This window comes from Lepidothrix coronata, unplaced genomic scaffold (assembly GCF_001604755.1).
Source record: "Lepidothrix coronata isolate B3197 unplaced genomic scaffold, Lepidothrix_coronata-1.0 Scaffold329, whole genome shotgun sequence".
In the NCBI taxonomy this organism is placed as follows: domain Eukaryota; kingdom Metazoa; phylum Chordata; class Aves; order Passeriformes; family Pipridae; genus Lepidothrix; species Lepidothrix coronata.
Window position 1 is genome coordinate 1 of NW_016690509.1, and position 12,460 is coordinate 12,460.

At 46.3% G+C, this 12,460-nt stretch overlaps 1 protein-coding gene across 1 annotated transcript in view; it reads right to left on the reverse strand.

The window, feature by feature from the left end:
- Positions 1 to 1,101: 1,101 nt before the first annotated feature.
- The window catches only part of RMDN3 (regulator of microtubule dynamics 3), a 20,565-nt gene continuing 9,206 nt past the window's right edge, over positions 1,102 to 12,460 (reverse strand). The window contains exons 4-10 of the mRNA XM_017838215.1: positions 11,831 to 11,891; positions 5,908 to 5,983; positions 5,064 to 5,141; positions 4,730 to 4,828; positions 4,061 to 4,114; positions 3,287 to 3,367; positions 1,102 to 2,560 (exon numbers count right to left, since the gene is read on the reverse strand). Of these exons, the coding sequence (XP_017693704.1) occupies positions 2,507 to 2,560; positions 3,287 to 3,367; positions 4,061 to 4,114; positions 4,730 to 4,828; positions 5,064 to 5,141; positions 5,908 to 5,983; positions 11,831 to 11,891 (503 nt within the window). The 3' untranslated portion in view covers positions 1,102 to 2,506. The remainder of the gene's footprint in view (positions 2,561 to 3,286; positions 3,368 to 4,060; positions 4,115 to 4,729; positions 4,829 to 5,063; positions 5,142 to 5,907; positions 5,984 to 11,830; positions 11,892 to 12,460) is intronic.

The following is a 12,460-nucleotide window of genomic DNA, read 5'->3' on the forward strand; positions in this document are numbered from 1 at the left end:
CCAGCACCGCGGTGGTCGACAAGGAAACCAGAAAAACAGGAAAAAAAAAAACCCCAAAACCGCACAGTGCCAACCCCCAGCTCCTCCCGCTAAGCCCAGGCACTCCCCCTGGAGCAATCTTGGATGTTCCTTTGGCATCCAAGGACTGGCACAGCTCAAACTGATGCCATTAAATTCTCCATCTCCCAAATCCAGGTTCTCCTTTGCTGCGGAGTTTTTGCCCGTCCCACAGTCCAGAGGGACCTCTGGCAGCTGCACTGCCCAAGAGCTGCCGTGGGACTGCTGGGGAACGCACCACTGGAAGCAAGACAGAAATAAATTCATTCAGAGCGCCACCTCGAAAGACTGAAGGAAAAACCCCCTAACATTCCATTGCCTCCCTTTCTAAAGGGAACCGTGTGAGCTCCGTGTGAGCCGGGAGGCTCCGGGCTGCGGGAAAGCACCCGGAGGGATGGAGGGAACACGATGCTCCTCTCCTCGCTCCATCCCCAGCACAGCCCTCGGGATACTCGGCACCACAGCTGGGGGATGGCCCTGGGGGTGCTCCTCTCCATCCCCATGGATCCTGCTGCCCCCCCAGAGCCAGAACCACCTCCGGAGGGGGGACGGAATGCTGGGCACGGATGCTCGGCTGGAAGGTGACACGTCCCCAGCAGCACCCAAATCTCTGCAGCTCCGTGTTTGTTGCCGCCCAGCTCAGCTGATCCCCCTCTTCAGCATCCCTGGACGTTGTCCAGCAGCACCTGCCCAAGAGGATGCGCCATAAAAATGCCCCTTCTCCAGATACAACTGCCTCCTCTCCTGAAACTTCTCCTTTGGGAAGGCAGCAACGCAGGGAACGGCAAACATCACCTTTGGGATGTGCCTGAGGAGGATTTCCCGACTTCCCTTGAGAAACCCACGTGGAAAACAGCCCAAAAACTTGTGTAATTATGCACACTCAAACCAAAAGAATACTCAAACCAGGCTCAGGCCAAGGGCAAAAGGCAGCTTCAGCATCCCACGGAGGAACAGGAGAGCAGCTCAGGATGTATAAAAATGTCCCAGACACATCCCAGAATTACAGAGTTAGAGACGGGGATCAGCTTCAGCCCCTCAGCATTTAGTTTTCCATTTATAAATACCAATTTTTATTGTTTTAAGCAAATACAGTTAATTGCACACGTGCCTGGTTGGCAGGGGAAGAGTCCAGCACCAACATTTTAGAGTTTAATTTGGAGAGGGGGAAAAAAAAAAAGCTGAAAATTGCCAAATCTATAAACCAGGAAGTTTTTACACTCGAGTTTGCTGTATGTTTCCCTTCCAATTTTATTTTCAGGAAGTAACAAAACCATCACACATGTGAGGGACTAAAAAGGTGATTTAAGGAATGTTTTACTCTCACACTTTCTCACTTTACCCCTCACAACCACCACATCATGGAACAGATGCTCAAAAATCAGTGTTCAGTAGCTGCCATTGGAATTTTAAGGGGCATCAAGGAAGCCTTGATAAATATTTGGGTAATTTCTCAAGACAGGTTTTCCTTCTCCATCTGTGTCAGTGTCCAGCACAATTCCCTGTTCCTGCTTGGTCACCAGGAGCTGCCAGAGGAAATGTCAGTCGTCGGCTTCACCTCCTCGGCGTCGCCTCATTAGTCCAGAGGTTAATTAATTGGAAGATAATAAATCTGCTAAGTGGTAGAAGAAGATCACAGCGAAGCATCAGCTCTGCCACAGGATATTCCTGCTCCTGGAACCCGATCCCTGATCAATAACTATCCTCCAAACTCAGTTATTCCAGCTAAACCACAGCAGCACAATTTGGAGGGACAGAAGTTTTCAGCCTCGTGGGAGTGATGGGAGGAACTTCTCTGGGAGGAAATCCTCAAGTTTAAAATCTTATTCCTCACTTCTCTGACTAACAAACCTCTTAAAATCCAGCCTGGATGGCGCAGGAAAGCTCCTTGGTCCCGCTAGGAAATTGCTCTCCCCTAAATATCTACAAAAGGCATTATCAGTTATTTCAACTGAGTCAATGAATCATTAAGGAAAAGAGGAAACAAGTAATCTGGAAAAAATTTTCCTCAGGAACGAGCTGGGAGACCAGCAGCAAGGCTGTCTGACAGGCAGAGTGTGTGATATAAAATATATATGTGCATACATAAATATATATATTTATATCACAAAGTATATATCTCACATATATCTACCATATATATACATATGACCACAAATATTTCTCTGTCACAAACTCTACCTATAAACTCCCACACGCACACCTGTTTTCAGGAAAGTGACATTTTTAGGGATCCTCAAATCAAACACATGCAGTGCTGTACGAGGGAAAACAAACCACGATTTTATCCCACTAAATCCAAGATGTTCTCCTGGATGTGCTGCTGGGTGTGTTTTCCTGTAAGCTCTTTTGGCTTATCCACGAAGTGCACTCGGAATTGTCAGGATCATGAAACCCCTTTGGCATTTTGCTGTCTCTGCAGTACCCGCTGGGATGACTTTTTCCAGAATTATTCCTTGTGGTCCAAGCGCATCTCCTCGAGATCCCGCTCGCTTTCTGCATCCTGGAAATGCAAGAAGGGAACAGATGAATTGAAACAACTCAACTGAAACAACTAAAAAAGACAATTTCCCTTCTTTCTACAACCCTAAACCAGTTCTTAAGCATATCAGAGAATCAAAGAATCCTGGAGTGGTTTGGGTGGGAAGGGACCTAAAGCCCACATCCAGTGCCACCCCATGCCAAGGGCAGGGACACCTTCCACCAGCCCAGGTTGCTCCAAGCCCCATCCAACCTGGCCTTGGACACTCCCAGGGATGGGGCAGCCACAGCTTCTCTGGGCAACCTGTGCCAGGGCCTCACCTCCCTCACAGGGAAGGATTCCTTCCCAATATCCCATCTAACCCTGCCCTCTGCCAGCTTGAAGCCATTCCCCCACGTCCTGCCACTCCAGACCATTGTCCAAAGTCCCTCTCCATCTCTCCTGCAGGCTCTCTTCAGGCACTGGAAGGCCACCATCGGGTCACCCTGAAACTTCTCTTCTCCAGGCTGAACAAACCCAATTCTTCCAGCCTTTCCTCCCAGCAGGAGGAAATGCTCCATCCCCCTGACCATCTTGGTGTCTCTCCTCTGGACTCGCTCCAACAGGTCCACGTCCTTCCTGTGCTGGATCCCAGAGCTGGCCGAAGTGATCCAGGTGGGATCTCAGTGGAGCAGAGGGGCAGGATCCATTTTCTCTCTGTAACCAATTTCTCCCTGCTCATCCCAGAGCCCCTGCTGATCCTGTTACCTCTTTTGTGCTCCCTGGCAGCTCGGAGGCGAGGCTCGTCCAGAGCGCAGCAGCAGTGCTGTTCCCCAGGTCCCTGTAGCACTGGGAAGGGAAAAGAACAACAGGAAAAGGGTTAAACAGGGAAAAACAGGCAGCAAACCCAACTGGGCCACTGCTAAGAAGACCTATTTCTGGCTCTTAACCATTAGCACTGACATTCCCTGCAGTCTCCTTCATTCACAGAGCCTTAGAATCACACCAGGTGGAATATGAAATACATTTAACTTCCTTTATGGTTTTGCTTGTTTGTTTTGTGGGCAAGGAGATCGGGTTTTGGTTGGAGATCTTAAGGTGTTCCCGTGGTTTTCATCATTTCCAAAGCTCTGTTTTGATTTCCACTTACTATTTCCTCACTCCAGTTTCACCACAAAAACCTCTCTACTGGGAGGGAGCACATCGTTCTCCGGGCTGTTAAAAATGAGGCTCAGCTGCAAGCACTGTAATAATAGATCATATTTACAGGAGTCTCAGACTGTCAGACTAGATGAAAACTAGATGGGAGTCCCAGACATCACGCACAAGGAACCCCAAATTTTAATATCAACGCTAAAAGTCTGTTCAGGTTAAGACTTCCACGGATTTATTGCTGCAGCTAAAAAGAAATACTGTCATCTTATAAAATCTGGCTCCTGCACGGAGTATTTTCCACCTGCTCAGCACTTTACAGCCAAAGATGATTTTTAAAGTAAATATTTCTTACCCTAGGATCTAAAGAAGCAAGAAGTGAGTGGTTACCTTGGCAATGTAAACTCTTCCTGCTTTGGAAAATCCTGGGCTCAGCTCCTCGACCTGCAGGAAGAGAGGGAGGGTGTGACAGGGATGAGCAGACATTAGGATATGCAAGGACACAGTTCATTCTTACACCAGGCTTATTGCAGCTCTTAAAGGAAAAAAAACAGAGGGAGGAAAGGAGAAAGGGAGGAAGGGAGGACTCCAAATAAATACATAAAGCACTGTGCCCCTGAAACCTTCAAGCACTTGTTTTGAAACGTCTGAAACGGAGAAGTCAGCCAGGCTTTTAATAAAATAATGCCAGAGAAATTAAAATGACAGGATGGATCTCTGCAAGTGTTCCCAGGGATGAGCTCAGACAGGTCTGGGACTCTGGAAGCACAGCCCGGATGTGATTAGTACTGAGCAGTTAATCACTGTACAGCTTTTACAAGGAACACTTCGGGTCATAATTCTGATGTCCTCAACATCCCAGAGTCTTTTCTCTGGCTATCCTGGAATGGAGGCTCCACAATTTTGCCTTTCACCAGCTTTCCTTCCACAGGTTCCAGGAGATGGAGAAGCATCACGGAGCACTGGGGGAGGGCTGAGGACACAAGCACCCCCTCTCTATGCCTGTGACCTGTGGAGGTCAGTGATCCATCCATCCCCTTTCCTGGCAGATTCCCTCACCCGCAGGAAGTTCTGGAGCGCGTCCTGCACCGTGGCCGTCGGAGGAGCCTCGAACAGTGCTGACACCGTCTTCTTCTCCAGCCATCCCAGGTGGGCAACCTGCAGAGACAGGAAGGGCAACCTGTCCCACCCACTGGAGAGCCAGCCAGGACCTGCCCAGCCTCTTGGAGCTGCTCGTGCTCCCGGGAGGAGGTCAAAGACCCTGGCAGATTCTGGATGAGTATCCAGGTCCTCACACCTGGTTTGCATCCACCTCTCTCTCATTCAGACATGGAAGGAGGAATTCCTCCAAGGAGGAATCAGACAGCAATAAGCAGTAATAAAAGCATGTTACCTGGTAACACCACCTGCCCATGAGATAGTAGAGCTGGGGGTCCTCTGGTTTCAGCTCAATGGCTTTGTCAATGTGTTCCTGGGGGAAACCAGCACCAACACACGTCACACCTTCGTTAAAAGCAAGTGAACATCCACGAGAGCAGGTGGAGAAAGAGGGAAGGCAGGAATCCACAGTTTAAGTGCTGTGATCAGTAGAATTACAGCTACAGATCCCCAGTTTTCTCAGAGTGGCTTCAGTGAGCACAGAAAAGCAGCACTTCACCAGGCTCAGGGACAGGGATTACTGCACACACAAAAAAAGGGAGCTGCCCTTCAGTTTATTCCACCTCCAGAGCTCTGCCATAACCACCTTACTGGTCATGCCATGAGCTGATGGGACAGTAATTACCTGTGACCTGTTCCAGGAACATCCCCTTTCCCTGCAACACCCCCAAGGGAAATAAAGGAATGTGAAGCAAATTAAATCCTCTTGGAGTATTTGCTTTGCCCTTCTGGAAGGGTGCAGGTTGCTCACAGGCAGAGAGACAAGCTGGTGCTGTATCTTGCCACCACATGATAACTTCAGGTTCCAAGCTCTCAGTCTCACCATTTACACAAATTTTATTTGAAAGACTTCTTTTTTTTTCCCATGAGATTATGGTGTGTAAAACCGCAGAGCCAGCCCAGTCACCCTCAAAAGACATTGCTGGAATCACCTTCCTCAGCCCAAAACACCCACTCGTGGCATCTCTGAGACCTGCTACTTCCCTAAACAAGACCTGGAGCCAATTTTCCCAAGTTCCTAGTACAGAAATAAGTGTTGTTTGATAGTCACACAAACCCAGGATGTCCTTTCCACTCACCTTGAAAACACACCCGGCCTGGATGCGCTTGGGAATGCTCTCACGTTCCGACAGCTGCCCACAAAGGATGGCAAACCTGCACAGGGAGACACCTGCATTAAATCCACATTTCATCCACATTTACCTGCTGTCCATGTCTTCAGAAGGAAGACATACAAGTGTTCAAAGCCAGGTTGGACGGGGCTTGGAGCAACCTGGGCTAGTGGAAGGTGTGTCCCTACCCATGGAAGGAGGTGGGACTGGATGAGCTTTAGGGTCCCTTCCCACCCAAACCACCCCAGGATTCTCTGAAGTGCATTAAAGCTCCACACCTTGCTGGGGAACACAAGGAACACTGGAAATCTGTGAAAACTGCAACAAAAATTCCGTGCCTAAGAGGGTTTTAGCTTGAAGGACGAGGCAAATCAGCAGGAGGGGTTTGACGTGACACACAAACTCGCTGCACTGATGGCTAAAAACCAGGAGCAGCACACTTCCACAGCTGGAATTTCTTCCCTGAGCAAGGAAAGTGTGACAAGACAGAGCAGTGAAGAGTGATTGCAGCAAGAGCCAGACTATGAGCAGCTCTAATTCACTACAGGGAGCAGCGATCTCCACATGCAGCGGCCCCGCCGCAGCACACAGGGCTCTACTTCCAGGGAAATGTTGGGAAAACCTACCTATGTCCTGCAGCTGGGAAAGAGAAGAACACGTTTTCAGTGCTGAAAGTGCAAAGCCACCTAGTTTTGTCCAACAGGGCACTGTGAGTTGTGAGCCTGAGAAGCAGGGCCCCGGCAAAGTTAGTTACTGCATGAGCCGTGAAATTCAAGGAAGGTTAATTCCCTGTGGATTTGCACCCTCCCATCTCACCTCCCCACACCAGTGGTTCGAGCCCTCCCTCCCTGAATCACTTCCCAAGAAACAATCGCTCTCAGAGCTCTCAAGGGCACTGCTGTGGGACAGCACATGCAGATTGAAGTTTGGTGTCTCTCGTCCCACTCGGGAGAGAGCTCTGGGAATGGAGGACACTTCCATCCCTTCTCTGAGTTTGGCTCAAAAAACATTAGGTGGAACAGATGGACAAATGAATAACGTGTCTAATTTTTTCAAAAAATAAAGCTGAGAAGAACAAAGTTGCAAGTAAAGCTCCCTTTTACTACACCCATACCCCGGTGCTGCTGGATACTCTGCCATTGCTATCCCAAGGCATCCCTCGGGACAGTTAAACACAGCACACGCGCAGGAATCTGTCAGAAGGCTTTTAAATCTCCAACTACACTTTCTCCAGTGTTATGAAACCCCAGGAATTCCCTCACACCTCACTGCTCCTGCCTGAGCTCCATTTCCAACGTCTAAGTTACAACACAAAGTCACATCTGAATATTTACAATTTTGCCTTAAATCCCATTCCTTTACTTTGTTAATTTTCTTGTGGGAAAGCTCTGGTTCAGTTCTGAAATTCTTATTTTTCACGGTAATGGCAAAGATTACCAGATCAATGTGTTATTGGATAAAAATCCTTTCCCCTGGTTGGAAAAGCTCACAGCTGCACTGCCCCACTCTGATGGAATAAGTGTTTTTTGGGATCTTCTCCAGTTTGTTTCCCAACAAAACATCAGCCTGGACCAAAACATCCCCAACCACAACACAACTGGGGTCGAGAAATACAAGCCAATAAAAGGCTTATTTTCTACAATCACGAGATCAAACATTCCTAGACAATAAATCCCCACAGTTGCCTCATGTCAAGAAATAAAAATTCCAGGGTTTTTTTTTTAACAGCCTGGTGGAATGTTGGTGGAAAAGCCATAAAAGCAGCAGAGTAAACTGTAAATTTCAGTTGTGAAATAAGCTAAAAAATACATATGGGACGAGATGCCTGAACTGGTTTTTCACTGTATTCCCAGGAAAGATGATTTTTCCTAAACAGCTTTGCCGGTCCCAGGTCCACTGGAGGTTTTCACACCCACAACTCTGCATTCCTGGGATTTTAGGCTCTGATTTCTGCTGTTCTCTCCTCTGCTTGTTTAGCTTGGCACAGTGGAGCTATTTATTCCAGCTCATTCCGTGGAATGCCTCGGGATGAGAGTCACCACAGACACTATGGAGGTGCAGGAGGGATGAGCAGCAGGACCAGGAGACCTGAAAAACTGTGATTTAGGGGATTTTCATTCCCTGTGACCTCTGCAGCACTGCTCAGATCCACCTCTCAGCAGCCATCCAAAGCCCCCATTAGGATATCACTCGATTAATTATTAACCAGACTCCTCATTAAGCTGCTGACAGTGGGAAAGCTGCAGTTCCCACAGGAATCTCAGCTCGGGATTTCCCCATTTGTTAGAAAATAAACCCCGTGGAAACAGATACCCCCAGCTGAGAGAGCCTGTTCTTCCAGCTTAAATCTCCAGGCTCAGGACTTTCAGGAAGTTCACTGGGATGCTGCACTCTGGCTGACTTCCCTGGGAGCAGGACTCTGCCCATGGAATACAGTCTCCAGCACCTTCCCTCCGTGGTTAGGATGCTCTGCCAACCCAAACACAGCTCTTAGCTCTTTCAACCATTTCAAAGACAAGTTTTCTCAATATTTTACGAGCATTCCCAGCTTTTCAACCTTCCTGTGCACATAGCAGATGCACAGCAGTCCCTTCACTTGAGGGAAGGAGACACGGAATTAGCAGGCAGGTATTCACACTGCAGCAACCAAACATTAAAGTAATCACTCACTTGGGAATTAGTACCTTGGGAGAGACAGCAGAATTCCCAACCTGAAATTAATGACCAGCCGATCCTAAGGAGGTTGGGGGGAAAAAAAAAAAAAGCTTTGGCTTTTCCAAGGGGAGACAAGATGGAAGGAAAAAGCGAGGAAGGCAGATGTGCTCCTTTCCTTCCTTCCCACGAACATCCACATGGGAGAGCTCCTGTGCTCTGGATGTTCAAGTTACTTCCTGAATTAACCTCCCAGGGCACACAGGTCAGGGGGATGCCACCAGGCAGCTCTAACTCCGTGCTATTTTTCTTCCTCTGCATTCTGAAATATCTCCTAACTATTCCTACGGTTGCTGCTGCCCCATATTGTCAGTAAAGTCCCTGTTTAATCTGCCCTATGGAGCAGAAAACAGTCGGCTCATAAACCCAGAATCCGGCTCAAAATTGGCCAGGTCTGGGCAGTGAACCCACCAAGAGTTAAACCCTGAAGCACTGCCAGTTGTTAAATCAGAGCTGTCTCCCAGGCACATCCAGAATGCCGTGACTTTTCAAAAATCCAGGATCTGCCCACGGACAGCCAGATGTACCCACGGAACGGAGAAGGGCTGGTGATCGAGTGTGCAAGATGTTCCACCAAACTGACAGACTCTCTAGAAGAAAGGGCACATTTTGGAGGCTCATCCAACCCAATCCCACTTCTCCATAACACACAGGAATAATAATAAGCCAAGGAATAAGCCAAAGCTTATTATTCCTTCTGCAACAGTCAGCACTTCATTTCCAGTGTAAAACATTCCACTCAAACTAAAACTAACACCCACACAATTTTCCCCAGATTTCTCTGAAATCCCTCTGGTTGCACTTCCAATATTTCTTTTAGCAACAGGAATGGGAAGCAAGGCAGACCTAGAGCTCACTCTCCTTTCCTGATCCCTAAAGATGCTACTGGACTGGAAATTCTAAAAGGCCACACTTGTTTCTCACCTCATTTGTGAGATGTCACATATTTGTGTCCAAGCAGCAAAGCACAGAGGTTTGTACAATCACATTTCTATCATATTTCTTTGCATTTTGTATCTCTTCCACCCCTATAAGCAAGAACAGACTTAGGAACTTGCTCTGTCCTACTCGTGGGCTGGAATCAGCTGAGGGAGAAATCAGTTTAGCTGGGCATAAATTCTACCTGCTCAGAGATCTTTTCACAATTAGAGCAGAGAATGATTTTGATGTCTAAATCCCAAGTAAGCATCAGGTCCTTGTAAATCAGGAGTGCAGAGGCTTTAGATCCCTCGCTCCAATAACCCTCAGCCCTGGATGCACAAATAAATCCACCCCAAAGGTACTGAGTGCATTTAACACCCAGCACAGCTCCCACACTTCTGTTCCTCCTCACTGATTCCCCAGAAGGAATCCTTCCCTTTCCCAAAGTTATTTCCTTTGCTTGTTGCTTTAAAATGTCAGCAATTACTGCAACAACCATGAGGCCCCGAGGGGAAAAAGCTTTCCTTGCAATGATCCCTGAGTGGAAAGTACTTTCTCTCTTCCTCAGCCAGTAAGGCTGGGAATGATTTGGGCAGGAGGAAATAACAAGCACAAAAGGCAAAAAAAAAAAATAAATAAAAAGGACCAGAAACCAGCACGATTTCAACTGAAGGAATCCTGATAAAACAGAGGCAACTGGTAAAATAGAAAGTCAGCAGGAAACAATGCACACACAGAGAGAGAAAAAATACAGACCAGACCTGCACAACGAGGCTTCACACAGCCTGTGTGGAGAGGCAGGAAAAGAACTGGGAATATTTCTACTAAAATGGCCATTTGGGATGTAGTGGGAAAGACAAGGATGGTGTTTGGGATGCTGTAAATGGAAGCAAGGATGCAAGGGACCATCCCATCAGCATCACACAAATCCATCCTGCTCCCATGGATTGTGTCCTGCACTGGATTTCCCCCCACTTCTGTCTGGAAAAATATATGGAAGAGGGAGAATAACATGGGAAAGACAACGTGGGTAGTGAGGGATAATCAGTTATTCCCTATGAGAAGAGATAATAACAGATTAGGGTTTTCACAACAGGAATCAGGCACTGGAGAGAGAAATATGACAGAATAAAACTGTAATTTAAAGCAAGTGTGAACAATGTTCTCCATAAACCAAGGGCTGGGGCACCAAATCCACCCCCAAAAAGCTTTAAAGACTCTACTGGTTTTTTTCTCCTCCTCAGGATAAATTCAATTAGCATAAAAAAAGGCTGCAATTAAACCAGCTTGTGACCACCTCAGAGCTGGGAAGAGAGTAATTTCCTGTTCTATTCACGGCAGTAAATAATAATTTCTGTGCTGATAAAGGGAATTACATATTCATTCCCAAGAAATCCCACGCCTCCCACAGGCTGCTCTGCTGTTTCCTTTCTCCAGCTGCTCTGAAGAACTAAAAGCAAGATGTAGCTGTGCAGGAGCCTTATCCCTGTCTGGGAAAAGGGTCTGAGAGGCCCAGGACTGTCCCAAAATCTGAATTACAAAGCAAAACTACCAATATGGAACCCTGGAGTAGAACCTTGCTTTGTAAAATATCAATTTTAAGATCTGCCCTGGCAACTAAAACCCATTTTTCCAAGATGTTAAGCCAGCAGAGCCCACTACCATACTCTGCTGGAGATTTTCCTGCCCCCAAAATTCATCCTTCCTATCAAAGCTTTAATTGAAAACAGCAATTCATTACTAACAACTGAAATACAGTCGTCTTTTTAAGACAATAAAGGTATTTATTCAGATGCCAGTAGCCCAAAACAACCCTCCAAATAAATTTGCTCATTAGAAGAGCACAGACCTTGTCCGGTAAAGATACTCAGCATCTTGTTTTCCCAACAATTTCCATTAAAAAAAGTAATTTCCCTTTTATTCTAATTTAAATGTTGTCAGTCTTTCACGGTAACTGCTGACAAACACTGTTCATGGAGGAATTCACCAGAAAGGCACATTGCCTTACCTCCACAAATATCTGAACCACTCCACAAACTCTCTTTTGGAGTTATTTTAAAAAAGGAGAGCAATCCTTTCAATCCATGACTTGGAAGCAAAGCCTTTAGGGAGTGAGCTCCTTCCCTGTCACCTCCCTCCTTACTGAAATCTGGGTATAATTATTACTTTTTTAACTGCAGCTCAGCTCACAACAACCTCCAAGTTCTTTTCCTGCACTTTTCATGAGCAAGAAGTGGAAAAAAAAAAAATCACATACCACTGGTGGCACTCAGCACTTTGATCCCACTTCTGTAAGGCAAGTTCCAGCTCTTTCTTCCCTGGAAAAAAAAAAGGTAGCCAGAGGTAAGAAATTCAGCTGCTTTCTCTCCTGACTTCTTTCTTTGTGGCTGCTAGAGCACAATAACATATACATATATATATATATATATATATATAGGTATAAAAATAATATATTTGTTAATTTTATACCACGTGTGGCTTGAAAATGCCCTGTAAATAATTTCATCCTTTTGCAGACTCAAAAAGCTGCAAACTAAGCATTTACTGCAGACTAAGAGGACCACATAAAACTTAAAATTCCACGTTTAAATGGCTACACTGATTCCCAGAAAAGAATAATTATATTAGCTATAGTATTCATTTATTCAGTCACATGTGTACCTAACGGGGCAGAAGTTAATTTAGATTAGTACCTTTTGCTGCACATCTTAACCTTAATAAAGATGATTTCTGTTCTCTTGTGACTCACCTAAAACCTTGTGAACACATCTGAGGTGGTAAAGAAGGAGGGAACGAAATTAAAGTGACTCTTCTAAGCAAACACCTGTCTAAAAATACATTTCTTTTTTTTTTGTGTATCTGTATGTGCTGGCAACACAAAAAAAAA